Source organism: Panthera tigris, chromosome B3 (assembly GCF_018350195.1).
Source record: "Panthera tigris isolate Pti1 chromosome B3, P.tigris_Pti1_mat1.1, whole genome shotgun sequence".
Taxonomy (NCBI): Eukaryota; Metazoa; Chordata; class Mammalia; order Carnivora; family Felidae; genus Panthera; species Panthera tigris.
This window is the reverse complement of record NC_056665.1, coordinates 119506877-119527335: the sequence shown is the minus strand read 5'-3', so window position 1 is coordinate 119527335 and position 20459 is coordinate 119506877. Positions and strand designations below refer to the sequence as shown.

The 20459-nt window shown below is 41.7% G+C and overlaps 1 protein-coding gene across 1 annotated transcript in view; it reads left to right on the top strand.

The window, feature by feature from the left end:
- The first annotated feature begins 4302 nt into the window (after nucleotides 1-4302).
- The window catches only part of TMED10 (transmembrane p24 trafficking protein 10), a 39894-nt gene continuing 23737 nt past the window's right edge, over nucleotides 4303-20459 (top strand). Inside the window, exon 1 of the mRNA XM_042990151.1 lies at nucleotides 4303-4563. Within this exon, the coding sequence (XP_042846085.1) occupies nucleotides 4339-4563 (225 nt within the window). The 5' untranslated portion in view covers nucleotides 4303-4338. The remainder of the gene's footprint in view (nucleotides 4564-20459) is intronic.

Genomic DNA, 20459 nt, shown 5'->3' with positions numbered 1-20459 from the left:
CAGAGTCCATGGGACAAGATCTGGGAGACAGCACTCCAGGTAGACAGTAAGTGCAAAGGCCCTGATGCAGGTAGGAGTTCAAACTGTCTGGAAGGCCATGTGACTATAGATAGGAGAATGAATGGGTGCGTGGTAGGAGGGATTGGACACTGGGCAAAATGAGACTAGAGAGGTAGGCAAGAGCCAGACCACAGTAGCCTTTTGGGTTGTGATAAGGTATATGGGCTTTGTTCTGATTGATCTTATTTACTTTTTTTTTTTTAATCATTAAAGGTGTATTAAGGAGAATAGTGGGACAAGAATGGAAGAAGAAATGACAATAGGGAGGATGTTTTCTTACCCAGGTGAGAGAAACAAACTCTTTCTGTAAAGGATCACACAGTAAACATTTTAGGTTTTGTGAGCTATATAATCTCTGTCATAATACATTCTTCTCCTCTCTCTCCTGCTTCTCCTCCTCCTTTTTAGACAACCCTCAAAAAATGTAAAAACCATTAGTCTTGGGCGATACAAGAACAGGAGTTTGCATGCTGGATTTGGACTGTCTAGCTGGGCAGTAGTTTGCAAACCCCTGGCTCAGAGAGAAGTAGAAACTGACTGGCATATATTTAGGACACCGAATGGGTAGGACATGCTGATGAACTGGGTCTGTGTGGGGAGGGGGTAAGAGAAAGAGGAAACAAGGATGGCCTCAGTGAAGAAGTAGAAGGTGGTGCCATTTACTGAGATGGGGAAGAAGCACATTTGGGAGTGGGGGGAGAGGGGAAATTAAGAGTTAAGTATGAGTTGCCTATTAGTCATCCAATTTGGAGATGTCAAGTAAGGAGCCTGATATAGACTCTGGAGCTTAGAGGTCAGGGCTGGAAATCCACATTTGGGAATTGGGGAGTTATCAGACTATGGATCCATTTAAAGTCATGGGACTGAATGAGATCAACCCCCAAATGCAGCACAAAGCTTCCAGGAACAGGTCTTGGGAGACTTTAGAACTTAGAGAACCCATAGAAGTCCTTGGAATCATTCTCTGGGTCAAAGACACATGACAAATATTGCCAAATGGCTTTCCAAAAGGGTCTTTTGCATCTTCACAGAACCCATCTTGTTTTCGCTGCTTAAATATACTCTATAAGCGGGCCTGTACACATGAATGGGCAGAGACACCAGAGTTAGGAATTCTTGACTGCTTCTGCATGGGAGTGGGGAGCCTCAAGCCACACTGGAGGATTCAGCTGGTTAAAGGAGGCATCAAGAAGGCAGAAGGCAGATGGCTAAAGCACTTCTAACCACAGAAAGGACTGTCCAAGGACTTCTAACCACAGAAACACCCAGCAAGTTTATCACAAACGCAGATTCTTAGTAAGAGTTCTGAATCACTGTCTGGGGTGAGGTGTGTTTTAAACATGCTCCCTCTCTATAAACAAAAGGTTGAAAAACCTGTGGCTCAGGGACAGTCTGGGTAAAGAGTATGTCCTGGTGACATCTATTCAGCTCCAGAGGCCCCAGGGGCTTCAGGAATCTTGGGAACCTGGGTCCGGCTGGGGAAGTTTCAGGATGATACGATGGCAGAGACTGTTAGGCTAGGAAGTAACATTTTTTTCCGGTTGTGGGACACTTCCTGTTTGCTCTCCAATTCATGAGGCCTTTTCCCTGCAACAAATGAAAAATGGTACCTTCTTTAATGCAGATGTAGAGTTTAAAAGTTTGGGTTCCCTAGGAGTATCTACTCTGCCCTCTAGTTCCATAGCATAGAGGGGAGAATTTTTTTCCCCTGCATTTTATTGGTAAAATTGAAGTTGTATCTACACTTTAGATACATCATGGATTAATTAAATTTGTGTGAAAACAGCTAAGGAATAACTGAAGGAAATTTGCTGTTAGGTCTTTTGCTAGAAGCTAAGGGATCAATATTGCATTTACTGAACCATTATTTATTGTGCCTTCTAAGTGCCAGGCCCTATTTTATTTTATTTATTTATTTATTTATCTATCTATCTATTTATTTATTTACTTATTTTTAGTTTATGTATGCAAGCCCCAAGTGCAGCTCAGAGCCCATTCCCATGACCAACTGTGAGATCATGACCCGAGCCAAAATCTAAAGTCAGACGCTCAAACGACTGAGCCACCCAGGTGCCGCATCAGGCCCTATTTTAGATTCAGGAGATAAAGCAGTGAAAAAAATAGGCAAAAATCTCGGCCCCTCACAAAACAGATACCCTAGTTAGGGAGACAGATTAATAAACAAGATAAATATGTACAATGTATATAAAATAGTGGCGAGTGCTAGGAAGAAAAATGTGAAGGAGGGAAGGGGGACAAGAGATAGTTGGAGGCAGGATAAGTGACAACATAGGACAAGAAAGTATACGTGGGCTGTGACTTGGGAAAGTAACTCAATTTCTCTAGGTCTCAGTTTCTTCATCTGTAAAATAATAAATAATGGTACCTTCCTGAAGAAGGCTCAGGCCCTCAGACTGACTTTGTCACTTTTAAACAATGGGATCTGGAGTGTGAAAGATCTTTGGCCTCTCAGAACCTCAGTTTCCTCATCTGTAAAATGAATAGACTTGCCCAGCCTATGTCATATGGTGTTTGAAAATGTCAAGTGAGATAATTATATGAAAATATTTTTTAAAATAAGCTATTATATAAATGTAAGATAGAAATTAAAATACATGCATACATACACGTGTGCGCGCGCACACACACACACACACACACACACACAGGATTTTATGGGTTGCAAATCTTTGGCTGATGGTCAGCAGAGCATAAGGGCTGAGAATAAACAATGAATTGAATAACTCCTTGATACTGATTCCCTGCATGGGCAGGGAAAAGGCCAATGCAAATTATGAGGATGTGCTGAGTAGACTAGCAATCTTATCTTAGATAGGGGATAAAATAATCAAACTAAATGTTCCTAAATGGACACCTCATAAAATAATTATTATATGGCATTTGTCAAATTTTAAAATGTTTTACAGCTCCTTTATGTTTGTTCGTGTTTTGTTTGTGGGACTTCAGTTCCAGGAAAAGAACTAGATGGACTGAAAGGAGTTATAAATACAGAACAATCATTTAAATTGCTAAAAGCAGAGAGTCCAACTTCTGGGTATTTCTGTAGCTGATCAATGAACAGCAATCAAAGTAGATGATTCTAAACTTAGGCTCTTGTGTATTCCTTTTTCATCTTCATATTTTCTTCATTCCTATTTGATAGCAATAGTGGTTAAATCAAAACATGTCGGTATTCATGCACGGTATAGTGTACCATCATCACATAGTAGGTACTCAATAAATACTTGATGAAAGAACATATGAGCGATTACCATGTACATTCACTTAACTACAGACTAGCCTATTTGATCCCTAAAGTGTTTATGCATTAAAAACACGTAATTACTTGACAACGCTTATCTGGTAAATGGCATCGGCTCCATTTTTCAGACTGAACTAAAACAGTGTGTTTTATTGAATTTAAATGGAAAACACACGGGCACCAGACTGCTTCAGTCCGGTGGAGCCTTCAATTCTTGATCTCAGGGTTGTGGGTTCCAGCCCCCACCCTGGGTGCAGAGATTACTTAAAAATAAAATTTTAAAAAGAAAATACAAAATCCAAATTTCGTTGAATGTTACCTAACATAGTAGGTGCCTAAGGTTTACTAAATAAGATACACATTCAGAAAGCAGTTACTCCAGCAGTTACTGTGCTCAAGTGCACGATCTGTGCCTACGCCCAGCTCACATTCATCAGGTAACCCATACACCTAATCTGAGATACTGGCTCCGCTCGCCTAACAGCCAATTAGAATCTTTCCGCTCAGCCTTTCGAAGTTTTCTTCTCTAGTGCTCAACGTCCCAGTTGTCACCAAGGCAGCAAGGTGCTGGGAAGGCCATCTGCCTGCGCCCCGCCCGGCGGGCCTTGGAGGCCGATGGGCGGGACTAACCATGGGCCTTTGTGGCCGTTTCCTATTGGGGCTTGGTTGCTATGGTATCCCCGACCTTAAAAACTCGCGGGCACTACTTCCGGAAGTTAAAAAAGAATTACTTCCAGGGCTGCCCATACTTGTTACGGCTGACTAAGCGGTTAGTAAGGTTAACAAAAATAAAACTTTTGAGGGAAACTTCTAGAAAACCGAATTTAACCATTTTAATTTGTTGATATTACGTGGTATCATATCCTGTTTTCCCTTTCAAGAGAGTTATCATATAGTCCTCGTTTATTTGCCAGTCTCCAAAATGGCGCTCACGGCATTCGGTCAGAGGTGAGTCACGTGGGACCTCCCGGTTCCGGCGCGGTAGAGGCCCAAGGAGGTGAACCGTCTCCGGCACCATGTCTGGTTTGTCTGGCCCACCAGCTCAGCGTGGCCCTTCCCCGTTAGCGGTGCTGGTTTTATTCCTGCTGGGCCCCAGCTCAGTGCTCGCCATCTCCTTTCATCTCCCCGTTAACTCCCGCAAGTGCCTCCGCGAGGAGATCCACAAGGACCTGCTGGTGACGGGCGCGTACGAGATCACCGACCAGTCTGGGGGCGCTGGCGGTCTGCGTACCCACCTCAAGGTGCGGCAGTGGGCGGCGCGGGGAGGGAAGACCGTAGGCGTCGACCGAGGATGGGGTGGGGGGGCGGCCTGAGGCCTGGAGGGCGGCCTGGCCTCCCTGAACGCGACGGGTGCGCGGTCGAGACCGCCCCCTCATCCGGCTGGTCGGAGTTGGCGGGGCGGGGCGGGGCGCCAATGCCAGGGAACACTTACAGGGGCCGCGAGGCCTTACTGGATGTGGTGACCGCTGGGCTGGGGCGGCCTCGACTTTGGTCGTGGTCCGGGTCCTGTAAGTGTTCCGGTCCTAGTTATCTTGAACTGGAACTTGTTTCTCCGAAGAGGCCTCTGCGTGTTGAGTATGTGTCGGGCTTGGCATCATCGGACCCCCTGAAACCTGCAGGAAAATCATGGAAGGGCTGAAGCTTACTGTGAATAATAAAAACCGTTATTTGTTGAGCATTAGCTGTGTGTCAGGTCCTGTGCCACGTTGCATATGATACTATTTAGTTCGTTACCGTTGGTTTCATTTTACACGTGAGCAGACTGAGGCTTAGAGCGATGTAGAATAAATTGATGTCCGAGCTGGAATTCTTGGTTTGGGAGTTCAGTAAGGTGAAAGAAAAGGACTGCAGTCTTATACTCGCCTTGCTTTTTATTTGTGATACCTGTGATTGGTTAAAGTCGATCGTTGGTCACAAAATGGTCACTCTGTAGTATTTTCTTTAATGGTAGCCCAGAGTTTGGATTTGGCCAATTTTGATGCAAGATTTCAACAGTATTCGTTGATGGTGACAAACTACTACCGTAATGCCAGTTTGGCCCTATTGTGCCATTAGGATGACCAGCGCTGTCTTTGAAAAGTTAATATAACATGATACCCATAAAGCTTTGATTGTTTTATTCATTCGGGATAAGCGCACAGTTTGTTAAGAAAAATGGGTCTTAGACTAAATAGGAAGAAACCTTTTTACTTTTTAATAGAGCTTCGGGTATAGTAAGACCATAATTTATGTTTAAGGTATTGGAACCCAGTAGTGGTAATTGTTTATATTTTATTTGGGAGATATAAACTATTTTTAGGGGTTTGCTCAGTGACCTTTTCTTTTATTATTCTCTTCAGATACCAAACTTCTGTCTGACCAAGAAAGCTGTGATCATATAATTTTAGAGGTTTAGATAACAGTGTTTTGAGAGTCATGCTGCTGACTCCTAGAAGGATGTAGTGCATAGAATAAGAGAATTTGAGCAATCAAGGAGATGTTACTCTCATCTCCAGTGTTGTCCCCTCTGATTTATATTTATATTTTGAAACCCTCACTGTTGCTCATCTGATAAAGTTTAAATTTTCCATCGTGCTCTGTAGCGCTCTTTATGATCTCTTTCTGGAGCTTTATGTATTTGGTCACTCCCCATTTTGCATTTTAGGTATGAGCCACCCTGAACAGTACCCTGAACTTATTTTCATCTGATATTGTAGCTATTTGTCTTTATACCTTGCCTTTCTTATTAGATTGTTAGTATTCTAAGGGCAGGAATTATTTTCATGTTCATATTTTCCAGAATATCAAGCATTTGGCCTGCCTTCTATTTGCCCTTATTTGCCTTCTATTTGGCCCTTAATAAATACAGGAAGCATAGTTTAGCTTTATGGCCTCATGTGAATTATATCGCCTCCAAGACTGCTGGAGACACCTCAACAACACTAACATTTTGCCATCACTCAGTTGGTCTCCCCACGTGTGCTTCATTCTCTTGCTTCTAACCAGCTTAATTGGATCACTCCTGGGATCCTAAACCCAAATAAGTGCCAGGTAGGCAACATAAATGAATGAATTGGAACAGATATGATTATAAACAGTGGCAGTGATGATACCTGGGAGACGCTGGGAACTGTTAATTTGGGGTGGCCAGTATCGATCTCTTGATGTAGGCCTTGTTGCCACATCTGATTTTTCACATGAAGTCAGAAATCCAGGTTTTGATGTGAAATCTCCTGATTTTTAAATGTCATCAACCGATTCAAATTGGTTTGGTTATGGTTTGTTTGCAGTTTTATAGAGAAGAGTATGGTCAGTCCACCATAAATACAGTACCCAGATTCAATAATTCAATAATTCAAAAATAAACAGGGTCTTGCCACACTTGTTTCATCGAAATTGCCTCTCCTCATTTTATGCTGAATTTTTTTTTAATTTTTTTTTTTTTTTAACGTTTATTTATTTTTGAGACAGAGAGACAGAGCATGAACTGGGAAGGAGCAGAGAGAGAGGGAGACACAGAATCCGAAAAAGGCTCCAGGCTCTGAGCTGTCAGCACAGAGCCCGACACGGGGCTCGAACTCACGGACCGTGAGATCATGACCTGAGCCGAAGTTGGACGCCCAACCGACCGAGCCACCCAGGCGCCCCATATGCTGAATTTTTTTTAATGTTTATTTTTGAGAGAGAGAAAGCAAGCACGAGTCGGGGAGGGGCTGAAAGAGGGCGGGAACAGAGGATCTGAAGCGGGCCCTGCGCTGATGGCAGAGAGCCCGACGGACGCCGGGCTCAAACTCACGAACCAAGAGATCTCCACCTGAGCTGGAAGTTGGATGCTTAACAAAAGTCGGATGCTTCACCGACTGACCCGCCCTAGTGCCCGTATGCCGAATTGTTTTAAAGTAAATCCCAGATATCATGGTATTTCAGTCTTGCACACTTCAGCATGAATTCCTTTAAGCACGTAGTCACCGTGTTATGTGGCTATACTCCTCACAAAATTAATAATGCTATCCAGTAGTACTCAATTCATAGTCAGGTTTCTCCACTTGTCTCAGAAATATGTTTTTAAATTAATTTCTCAGATCTCTCAAGTCTTCTTTAATCGAGTCTTGGCAGTTGTATCGTCAGTCAGTTGTCCGTAAAATGTCCTACGCTGCGGCTTTGTCTGTTTACTCCCTGGAGGTATCATCCAAACAGTTCTGCTCCCCGTGTTTCTTGTAAAAGGAATCAGCTCTAAAGATGTGCTGCAGTTAGTTTCAGGTTTATCTTTTTGGTGAAGAGTACTTCGTGGGTGCTGTATGCCTCATGCGGCATCGCAGCAAAGCACGCAGTACTTTTTGTGCCTCTCAGTGCTAAGATTGATCAGTGGGTTCACCTTTGTGTTAGCGTCCTACTGCTGCTGTAGCAAATCACCACAAACTCAGTAGCTTAAAACGAGACACATTTATTTATCTGACAATTCGGAGGTTAGAAGTCATAAAATCAAGGTGTCAACAAAGCTGTGTTGTTTCTGAAGACTCTAGGTGAGAGAATCCATCTCCTCGTCTTTTCCAGCATCTAGAGACTGCCTGCATTCTTTAGTTGGTGACCCTTCCCCCATCCTCAGAGCCTGTAATAAGTATCTCTAAATCTTGCTTTTTCTCCCTCTTTCCCACCGTCTCTCTCCCCCTCCCTCCTTGCTTCCATCATCTTCTGATTTTCCTGCTTTTCTCTTTCCCTTATAAGGACCCTTGTGATAATCTCCTTATCACAGACCCTAATTTAATCACACTTGCAAACCCCCTTTTGCCATGTACTATAACATTCATGGGTTCTGAGGATTAGGGTGTAGACATCCTTGGAGAGGTGGGCATTATTCTACCTACCTAAGGTGGTAGCAGCCCAAAGTCTCCATTGTAAAGCTTCTCATCATTCTTTTACTTCTGAGTCTATTGCTGACTGTTGTGCGAATTTATTGTTTCATTAAGGTTGTGTAATGATGATTTTCTAATTTTGTTATTCCTTCCATATTTACTAGCTGGAATTCTTTTTTTAATTTTTAATGTTTATTTTTAAGAGAGAGAGAGACAGAGTGCAAACAGGGGAGGGGCAGAGAGAGGAAGACACAGAATCCAAAGCAGGCTCCAGGCTCTGAGCTCTCAGCACAGAGCCTTTGCGGGACTCGAACCCACGAACCGTGAGATCAGGTCAGAGGAAGACAGAATCCGAAGCAGGCTCCAGGCTCTGAGCTGTCAGCATGGAGTCTGATGCGGGGCTCGAACCCACGAACCACACGGAGTCTGATGCGGGGCTTGAACCCATGAACCACGAGATCATGACCTGAGCTGAAGTCAGACGCTTCACTGACTGAGCCACCCAGGTGTCCCTTAGCTGGAATTGTTCTTAAAGAATTCATCAACTTTTAAAACCATTTGGTTACCCTAAAATTTTAAATTCATATAGAAAAGGCAGGATAAATGCAGAATTCATTCCTTCTAATTGACAATTTTCAGAGTAAGAGAGAGTTGCCTTTGTCACTTCCAATGTAGTCTGAAGAAGGTGTTATTTTAATGAAGTATTATACTGAAATCATTTTTTGTTATTTCCATTTTTAGAGTCATTGTTTTTATCACTTGCATTCTTTCTTGAGGCTCACATGTCCCTCTGGTTCCTGTAGCCTTTTATTTTAACACAACCCCATTAGGGTTTGATAGCTTCCCTGTTTTGTGGAACAAGGTATCCTAGGCTCATCTTTCGTCTGCGCAACCACTGACCTGGAAGTGGCGGTTCCTCCAAGGAGTCCTGTCCATTTTTGTGGGGAATGGTATTTTAGAGACCACAGGCTGGGTGTCATTTTAAAAAATGTAATATACTGTTCAGGCCACAGAACACTTTTGTGGGCTTGATCCAGCCCCTTATCACGGTTTGCAACCTTTTTTCATAGCATCTATTCACTTTCTTTTAAATTTTGACCACTTGTGTCCCACACTCTGCCCAAGGATTCTCTGTGCATCATTTCTGCTTCTGAAGTATACCTCTTGAGTGAGAGAATCTGATTGGTTCAGCTCTTTTTTATATGCCAGGCCACATTTCAGGTTTCTCACAGCCTACTGACTGTCTTCTCTTTGGTGGTTTGTCCATCCTTGGTTCAAGCAGCCATGGTTTGGGCTGAGGTTAAGAGGGGAGCTGGAGGCTTTCTGTAGTGTAAAATTTAGCCAACTGGACTTGGCATTTCGTTGTTGCTCTGAATAAGGCAGTCTCTCTCATAAGGGTCTTTGTGAATATAGTGCCTCGATTGGCCTAATGCACTTTCTTCCTGTCAGGGAGTACCTTAATGTCCAGCGAATATATCAATGTTTTCATATATCACTGTATGTTGTAGTTCTGTGTTTATATACACAGTTTTGTGTTTTCTTACATAGACTCTAAACTCCTTGAGCAGAGATTGTATTTCATTCGCCATTGAAATGCCTGTCTAATACAGTGCCTGGCACATAGTACATAGTAGGACTTCAACATCAGAAATTAATGGACAAATGAATTGGCAGTGTCCTAGCCGTATCTCTGATTTTTTTTTCTCCTCTTCCTTCCTCTTCATGTCTTTCCTCCCACTCCTGACTCCAACCGTACTGAACCTCGTGCATTTCCTTGAATGCAGTGTTCTCTTAATCCGGACCAGTGTTTGGCTGCACACCCCTTCTATGTGCTTTCTTTATAACCTGTTTGACATGGCACTTTTGATGTAGCATGGTGCTTACCCTGTGAAGTCTTTTGTGTCTCATTCATCCCTGTGTCTTAGTTCAATGTACTGTATACTCATTATTGTACAACTGAGTCAAATATATTAGCCTTATTAAATAAGAGTTGAGTGGAAAGACCCTGGATGTGGAGTTAGACAGATTTGAGTTCAAATCTCAGCAACTCCACCACTTAAATGGCGTATGGTCTTGAGGGAATTACTTAACCCTTCTCCTTGAGTCCCTGATACGTAGCAGGGCGATGATAGAGCTCATAGAAGTGTTGGAAGGACTAATTGAGGTGGTTCTTTATTATTCAGGGGATTATTCAGGTCATATATATTATTACTCTTTTGTTTCCTCTCTTCTGAATGAAAATTGCTGATCTGACTCCCCTGTCGTATGTCATTGCAGTGACCTGATAAAGAATGTTATAATGAGAAGAATTCTGAGGATTTTGTTTGTGATTCTCCTAGTCATGCAATGAATATTTTAATATTTAATATATGCCAGACCTAGCTGGGGAAATGGGGATGAAGAGCAGACAAAACCCTTGAGTTCTAGTTGGAAACAAAAACAGGTTAAAAAAACACACACAGTTGCAGCTTGTGACAAGTACTATAAAGAAAAATCAAACACTAGGGGGTAGGGAGTAACAGAGGGGTATAGCATCTGAGTGGTCAGGGAAGGCCTCTCTGAATGGAAATGGATTGAAATGATGGGCAGGACTCTACTGCAAAGATTTCTGCTTCAGGCCTATGTTAAGATGTGTTTTGTGCTGAGATTTCCAGTGGATTTATCCCATACCACCCTTCCCTGTTGTGTGTTTTTTTTTTTTTTTTTTCACAAAATGTGGCTAACTCAGGCTGAACAGTATCGGATTTAAAGACTTTGCTATACAAAATTGAAGCAGGATGTATTGACTCATCATTTATAGTGAATATAGAAATTTTTTCATTGCTTCAGGCCCATAATAAGAAGCCTGTTGTAGGAACTCAGAATCTCAACTCTGTTGATTTTGAGTTGAAAACCACATTTTCGGGGCGCCTGGGTGGCTCAGTCGGTTAAGCATCCGACTTCATCTCAGGTCACGATCTCGCGGTCCGTGAGTTTGAGCCCCGCATTGGGCTCTGGGCTGATGGCTCAGAGCCTGGAGCCTGTGTCTTCCGATTCTGTGTCTCCCTCTCTCTCTGCCCCTCCCCCATTCATGCTCTGTCTCTCTCTGTCTCAAAAATAAACAAACATTAAAAAAAAAAAATTAAAAAAAAAAAGAAAACCACATTTTCATTAAGACTAGATGATATCGTAATAGTTTAATAAGCTCCAATACCATTTATTATTTAGAATGCTTATTAATAGTGCAAATTGGAGGATGAATTAGTTTTAGGTAATGAGATGAGTTGTTGCCTAAGGGTGATTTGTACGTTACAAATAGTTTACAGAGTGCAAAAAGCAGTTGTGAGGAGTTGTCATAATCATCACCCAAAAGGAAAGAAAAGCCTAATGGTAATAATTGAAATGATTTATACTTTTTCAGCCTCTTCCAAACAATCTAATTGGTCTAACTTTTTTTTCATTGTCATTTTTTCAAGAGTGCTAATGCTAATTAATAGTTCATTTTGCTAAATGCAATTATTTTTTATTTGGATGTTATACCCAGTTGTGGTGCCAATCTTTCCCAACTAGCTTATAGATGAGAAAGCCAAACAGGTCATTTGAGGAGTTCAGCCTTGAGTCATAGGCCTATCATAATTTAAGCCTAAAAATGATCAAGAAGTATCTTGGCAGCTGGGAAACCATGGCTTTTAACTGTTTCCACCCCCAACTGAAAGCTGTATGAAAAGATTGGGGGGTGTGTGTGTGTGTGTACATATATATATATATATATATATATATATATATATATATGTATATATATATATGATATAGTTTTGAGATTACTTTATTTGGAACAGTTATTTCTGTTTATTATTACTGGCAGCTATACTGAGAACTGATCTTTTTCTGTTGAGAAAAATCTGTCTCTTTTAGGTTTACATGTGATGTGATTATCATCCAGTGGGTTAGAAACAATTCAATAAATAGGTGGTTTGGTACAGAAGGCCAATTGGTACATTAACATTTAATATTATTAAAAGCTAGTTTCTTTTTGTATTATATTCTGATTTCTGACCTTGTGTTTCCTTCTCTCTAAAAGTTAAACATCATGTTACTTCATTTAAGTTTCTCTTATTCGGTGAAAAGTTGTCTACAGCTTTCTCTGTTTTGAACTGACCTAGAGAAGGGGCTGCTTAGATATTGAAATTGGTGAGGCGCCTGGGTGGCTCAGTCCGTTCAGCTTCCCACTTGATTTCAGCTCAGGTCATGATTCCAGAGTTGTATCGAGCCCCATGTCCGAGCCCCATGTCCGGCTCAGCACTGAGCATGAAGCCTGCTTGGGATATCCTTCTCCTGCCCCCACCCCCCACTTGTGCTCTTTCTCTCTCTCTCTCTAATAAAAATAAATAAATAAAAGTAAAATCGAAATTGCTACGCCATGTCTTTATGATGATTTCTGGAGACTGTGCCTAGTTTCTAGGAAAATGGAAAAGATTTATAAAGGTAATCTAGCGGGTACAGTGTCTTCTATGCTGTTTCTTGTGTGAATTGCTGACTGGTGGTTGATCCTGAGCCATTGCCCCCATATGCATACTCAGTCTGGCAGCCTGGACAAGTAGAGCCCTCTGTGAAATCAGCTAGCTGGCCACGGACCAGAATTTGGGCTCCCAAACAAGCCTCCAACTTGAGGGAGGTTGATGTCATCTGCTTTATCCTGTGCCCCCAACCTCATTGTTCAACGTAATGTGTGGGAAATCAAGGGACTAGTTGTTAAGAAAGAACAAGGCTTTGTTTGTGCCTGAAAGGGTCACGCTGGAGGTTTTTACCGTAAATAACTTTGGAACAGTATGAAAAAAAACATTTGATCTGGCTTCACCCCCGCAGTAGTATTGTTAGGGCAGCAACTGCTCTTTCGTTCTCATTCCCCTCCCTTCCTCCCTCTTTCTTACTTTCTTCCCCCAACTTCTCCTCCCTCCCATCACCCCCACCCCCCCATCCCTCCACCCCCACCCCTACCCAGTCAAGCATGACTATGTTGAGTTAATGTAGCAAATGCTGATAGAAGCAGGAAGAGAGCATCTATCCATTATCATATACAGTGCCTGGAAATTTCCCATCTCTCTCTCTTTTTTTTTTTTTTTTAATTTAAGTTTGTTTATTTCTTTTGAGAGAGACAGAGGTAGCACAAGTGGCGGGGGGGGGGCAGGTTGAGGGTGGTTGTGCAGAGAGTGAGGAAGAGAGAATCCCAAGCAGGCTCGGCACTGACAGTGCAGATCGCAACCCACAAACCAAGAGGTAATGACCTGAGCCGAAATCAAGATGCTTAACCAACTGAGCCACCCAAGCACCCCTGGAAATTTCTCATTTCTAGTTTTCAACACTTCTGCAAGTTGCCTCAAGCAATACTATGCCGCACTGCATCATTGTTGAATTGTGTTGGAAGTTTGAAAGAAGTTAGTGTTGTTTAATGCTGCTTGAGGCCTTTCTAAGTTTGACTTTGTTCTGGGTAGAATCTACATGTGATCCTTGGATTTCAGGGATGCAGTCGGTAGACTTGGTTGGTACTTGCTCTTGCTTGAAAGATCAGGGTAAATTCATTTTATGCCCATTAGATACATAGCTTCTAGGCCATCCATTGCCTGTGTTCTTCAGGTTTGAAAACATCGGTGACTTGTGGTAGCTCACCTTTCCTGTGGTGATGGGAGATAATGAAGTGTCTATGTGATGAGATGAAGTGACGTGAATGACAGGCATTGTGAAGTAGCACCAGGCTACTCTTGACCTGAACGTGCATCTGAAGGAGGGTCATCTGCTTCCGTACTACAGCGGGCCACAGGTAAGGGAGCCACAGAAAGGGAAACCAAGGATGAGGGGAGACTACTGTACTGTTTTTCCAGTCTAAAACTACAGCATCTTCAGTGACTTGGTGTTCTCTCTGCTTTTTTATGTCTTAGGGTAGTAGATCCCATGGCTCAAGATTCACTTGTGAACTTTTACCAAAAGAAGGGTAGAGGCAGGCCTGCAACCGCAGATCATGCACACACAGTCCTCTCTTCCCCTCCCCTCCCCCTGCACTTAAGGTTGTTGGGTCCTGCTTGTAGGTTATTACTTGGCAGGTTAAAAAAAAAACAAACACATGCCAGAAATGCTGGTGTCATCTTGTATTTCTTACTGTAGCTTGTTAGCAGCTAAAAGGTTTCATTGAATCCTTGCTTCGTCAGACATTTTGTCTTCAGGTTCCAAATCTTGCTGCTGCTTCCTTGAGAATTTTGCCTTTTGTCTTTTTCTCTTTCCACGCGGTAACTATTTGGGCCATAATTATCCCTGAGTTTAGTCAGGATAGTGTACTTTATAATATAGTTGGCCATCTAGTAACACTGTTAGGTCGAAAGTATGGTTAGTGACCTAAATGTTTATGGAGTTCTGAGTTACGACTAACAAATAGTTACCAATATGAGAAAAGGACAGTAATAGTAACACTTGAGTGTTTGCCACATGCCAGACGCTCTTCTAGGCACTTTACATGTGTTAAATGAATTAATTAATTAATTTATTATTTTTTATACCTGTATTAAATTTAATCCTCACAGTAATCTCACAGAGTATGTGCTATTGTCCTTATTTTACATATGAAGAACAGAGAGAGTAAGGAATATACCCAAAACTTTACAGCTAGTAAGTGGCACAATTGTGATTTGATCACAGACCTGAGGTCTGACTCTAGAACATTCAGTCTGTTATCCTATACTGTCTTTCAAAGGGAGAAAAGGATATGTGTTTCTGTTTTAGTTCATTCTTATCAGTGTATAGAACTTGTACAAGAGTCCTGATGTTTCTAAATTCCTGAGTTAGTCATTCAGAAGCTATAATGATAGTTACCTTTAAAATAATACGCACACATTGTATAGTCAAGTGTTCGACCACAGACTGGTTGTCAACCTGAAGAAGACAGAGTCCAAGTAGGAGCCTAATTGAAGGAAATTACATCGTCAGATTTTCACCATCTACAGCAAAGCTGCAAGCTGATTGACCTCTGCTGCTATGGTAGCCTTCCTGGAAAAGACGCATGGGTTTTTTTGTTTGTTTGTTTTTTTAATTTGAGAGAGCGAGATTGTGTACACGAGCAGGGGAGAGGGGCAGAGGGAGAGAGAAAGAGAATCCCAAGCAGGCTCTATGCTAAGCGTGGAGCCTGATGCCCACCCAGCTCGATCCCACGTCCTGGGATCATGACCTGAGCCGAAATCAAGAGTCAGATGCTCAACAGACCCAGGTGCCCCTGTTTTGTTTTGCTTTGTTTTGTTTTTAAACATTTTCTTGGGACTGGTGGGGTATGGAGCTGATTCAGCAAATGAAAGCAATGTGTGACCTGTGTCAGTACAAAGACAGACTTGCCACCTTCCCTGTGGATCATATGTTATTTTACAGGAGTAGATATGGACTTTGTCCAAAATAACTATTTGTATGTCCCTCATTAAAGTTTGTGAAAATGCTTGATGCTTGCTTGGCTCTGAGTAGCCTATAAATTTCTTGAGAATCTGCAGACACATGTGTATATATGCATTTGGTTTCATCTTTCTGGATAGTATTTTTTAAAACAAACTTTAAAAAAAATTATTTATTTTGAGAGAGAGTGCAAGTGGAGGAGGGCAGAGAGAGAGAGAGAGAGAGAGAGAGAGAGAGAGAGAGAGAGAATCCCAAGCAGGCTCTGAACTGTCCGCCCAGAGCCCACAGAAGGGCCCGGACTTACAACTGTGAGATCATGACCTGAGCCGAAATCAAGAGTCGGACCCTACTCAGACCCTTAACCAACTGAGCCACCAAGACGCCCCTTAAACAAACTTAATTTAATTAATTTATTTAAGTAATCTCTATACCCCACATGGGGCTTGAACTCACCACCCTGCGATCAAGAGTCACATGCTCTTCCGACTGAGGCAGCCAGGTGCTTCACAAACTTTTAATTTTAGAACAGTTTTAGAGTATTAAGATGTTATTATTGACTAACGTCCATACTTTATTCAGATTTCTTTAGTTTTCACCTAATGTCCTTTTTTTGGTTCCAGGATCCCATCTAAGATCTTTTACATTTAGTCATGTCTCTTTGGGCTCCTTTAGATCATGACACTTTCTCAGACTTTGTTTTTGAAGATCTCGTGAGTTTAAAGGAGTGTTGGTCAGGTATTTTGCAGGATGCCCCCCCCCCCCGCCCCCCTTGGGATTTGTCTGATCATGTTTTCTTTATGATAAAGCTGGGAGTATGGGTTTTGGGGAGGAAGCCCACAGAGGTAAAGGACCATTTTCATTACATCATGTTAAGGGAGCATGCTATCTGCATGATTTATCACTGTTGCTGTTGATCTTGGTCATCTGGCTGAGGTAGTGTTATTGTCAGGTTTCTCTACTATAAAGTTACTTTTTCTCTCCCATTCCTTGGTGTGCTGTTTGGAAGGAAGTCCCTATACGCAGCCCACGCTGCAGCCCAAGCTTAAGGAGTGGGGAGGTCTGCTCTGTCTTCTTGAGGGTGCTGTTTTCTACATAAATTGAGTCTTCTGCCTGGGAGATTTGTCTCTGTTGAATACTTTATATCAGTATGGATTCATGAATATTTATACTTTGGGTTACAGTCCAATACTACTTTATTTTGTTGCTCACATTGTTTCAGTTTGGGCTGCTGGGAGCTCTTTCATTTGGCTCCCGTGGCCCTTTAACATACCCTCCTTCTTATTTTCTGTTTTGTTTTGTTCTGTTTTTGAGACTTCTTACTTTCTGGCACTACAAAGTGCTACAGACTCATCTTGTATAACTTTCTGCCCCTGTCCGGGATCAGCCATTTCTAGGAGAATCCCTGCTTCCTTTTATTGGAGAATGAATGGTATTAGAAACCAAGATCTGGGTAGGTAGTATTATTTTTAAGACCTCTCTTCCTGGCTTTTTTTTTTTTTTTTTTTTAAACACTATTGTGGTTTCAGCAAGTGGCCAAAAGTAGTTCCAGTCTTCTTGCAACTTTTAGAGTAAGTCTGGGAATTCTGTGAGCAGTAAGAGGGGGGTGGGCTGGGCAGAGAACCCTGGCACAGGAGCTGTCATCTAGGTCCTTCGGGTCCCACCTTTGCATTAGGTCAGGCACATCATTATAGAGGAGCACTAAAAGTACTTATTCGAACTGTATTTGTATCTTTAGCAAGTTTATGGTTGAAATTGGAGAGTGATATTGGTCACTGTCCTTTTGCAAGGACCTTCCTGATAAATTGTTCTTCATGTCTGGTTCCAGGAAAATTATCTATCATCAGAAAACAAATGATGTGTAACCTAACTTGGTTCTCTTATAGTCTTTTAATCTTGGCTTCCAGAAAACTTAGAGCCAAATTTATTGTGTACATATCATTTGCTGGATTCAGGTTCTTGATAGTGCCTATTTGTTTCTTCCTGCAGGTGACTTCTAATTTCTTTTATTCCTAATTGCTTTATTTGCCTAGGGTATGGGCCTAAGCTTCCTAAAGATCCTTTTCAAGTAGGCAGCATATTATCTTGAATGTTTCATGGAAGCAATGGGAGCACGCTCCAGGAGCAGGACCTGCTCAAGAACCTGTTTTCCGGCTACTGCCTGGGATGGTCCAAGAAAATCCAGTTCTTAAGGAGTTTATTTTCCTGGTGACCTGGATTTTCACTTATTTTGACAGTTTCAGTGTGAGCATTTACATATTCTTGACATCAGCTACCCTGCATATAGAATTAACGCTTTTTCCTTACTTACTAAGTTGTGAACTTTGGTTTGCTTTTATTCAGAAGGTGTTATCTGGAACAAAGCTGTATTACTTCCCATTCCTTGATGTCATATGGGTGAATTTTATGGTTTGATATGACCTTTGTTTAATTAAGAATCTTACAATAAACATTATAAAGGAAGTAAACTTTTAAGGGCTTGCTGTTACAGGAGGTAAAAGTGGCTGTTATTTATTGTATTACCAAGGTACTTTAGTAGAATTTAAGGAAAAAAAGTAGAATCTCTCAATTCTTGAGACACCAGATGACTTTTTAAGGTGATCTGTAATTAGAACATTTTAATTTGAGGAAATTTAAAACCATCATTTCAGGGTTTTAGGCTTTGCCAGCTCTGGCTAGTCACTGAGCTTGGCTCAGTTTTCTATTTCTTAGCTACCTACTGATTTATGTAATTATTTTGGGGTTAGTGCATATGCTTTTTTTTTTTTTAATTAATATTGATGGTGTGGCTTCTAAATAGCTGCAAAGTTATGAACTACATGGGAAACTGCCTGATTTTCAGAAAAATTCTAGGATCTCAGAATGCCCAGCAGTCCTTAAGAACTTAACATGGAGGTTAAGTTCTCATGTTGCTTGCTTGGATTTCCAAATATCTGAATAAACTGCCTGTCTACAGTTGTGCCAACTGAAGGTCATAGGGAATATAGAAATGTGAAGACCCTTAGGGAATTGTGATCATTATCACACACTTTCGGGATTACATTTCATACTGATAAAAGGGGTAGGCAGTGGTGGTTCCTTTGCCTTCAGCCTCTTGTAAAGCATTTGAGTCTTTTCACGAAGATGAATCTTTAATGTATTTTCAGATGTCATGGAAAGAACCATGAAAGCAAGTGATTCTACCATAATTGTAGTACAGTGCACATTGTAGCAAGGGACTGCTTAAGCCATGTTTACCCCTTCCTGAGTACCAATTGGAGGTATGGATTATACCAAAGTCTTTCAGAAGAACATGGCAGGCTTCTTAATTCATTTTGCAAAATACCTGATGAAGGATTTTGCTAATGACTTAATCTACACTCTTTTTATCACCTAGCTCAAGCTCCTGTCCTTAAATTAGTAAATTTTTTTGAAAAACCTTCTTAATATCTTAAGAGATAAAAGAGATCATAAGCCAAGCACAATTAAATTGGGTTGTTTTTCCTAGGTCAGTGTTTTTCCTAGGTTTTTCCTAGGAAAGACCTGGCCTCTTTCCTTGCCTGACTGTGGAGATGATGGCATCTGTGGTGACTGTTCAGTCCTGCATTTTTTTTTTTTTAAATGTTTATTTTTTGAGAGAGACAGAGTGTGAGCAAGGGAGGGGCAGAGAGAGAGGGAAACACAGAATCTTAAGCAGGTTCCAGGCTCTGGGCTGTCAGTACCAAGCCTGACATGGCCTTGAACTCCCAAACCACGAGATCATGACCTGAGCCAAAGTCAGATTCTTAACTGACTGAGCCACCCAGGCGCCCCAGTGCTGCGTTCTTGATGCTTATTCCTTGCTGTCCTCTACTGGTTTCATTTACATTAAACATTTCTAGTAGCCTGTAATCCTTTCCTACTGCCTTAAGAATTAAATTAGGGGTGCTTGCCTGGCTCAGTCGGTAGAATGTACGACTCTTGATCCCCGGGTTGTAATTTCGAGCCCCATGTTGGGTGTGGAGATTACATAAAAATAAAATCTTAAAAAAATTTTTTTTTAATGTTTATTTGTTTTTGAGAGAGAGACAGAGCATGAGCAGGGAGGAGCAGAGAGAGAAGGAGGCACAGAATCCGAAGCAGGCTCCAGGCTCCCAGCTGTCAGCACGGAGCCTGATGCGGGGCTCGAACTCACGAACCATGAGATCGTGACCTGAGCTGAAGTCAGATGCTCAACCGACTGAGCCACTCAGGTGCCCTGTAAAAGAAAATCTTTAAAGAGAAAAAGGAATTAAACTAGTGTAAGCAAATCTGGAAGCTTGTTTTTATCCAAGTAAGCCTTAGAAAAGTTCCACATTTTCTGCAACTTTATTCATAGGAGCCAAACTAAGTTAGAGTTTTTTAATCAGCTTGGAATGTGAAAATCTGTTATTCCTGCAGTCATTCTTTCTGAACTTCCTCCTTGCTCTTAAAAGTATCGTCGTTGTGCCTTTGGGAGCTAGGGAGCAGGGACATATGAGTGCCTAATGGGTGACATCCTGAAGAAAGGGAGAATAACACATTGCTGTCACATTGGTGACTACACATTACTTTGGGAGTTGAATAGTTCCCAGACCTTTTTGCCCTATAATACGTGTGTATTCAAGGTTCTAAAGTAGTCTTTTCTTAAGCCTTTTCTTTTAGCTGATTGAGAAAAAGTATCACATGAACAAGAGGCTTTTAGGAATCTTCAGGGCTAAGTGTTCCCTTCTCCTTGCAGATTATATAGTTATTGCTGCTTAAGGACCTCTACCTTGCGGCTGCCTGCTAGTCCCTCCAAGATGAAGAACGCAGACTGAACAGTGCAGTGCTCACTTGAGAGGACTCTTACGCATTCTGATTTGCACAGACCCAGAGAATCTATCACATTCTGTTTCTTAGTCTTTCTTATCATCTGTGCATTCCAT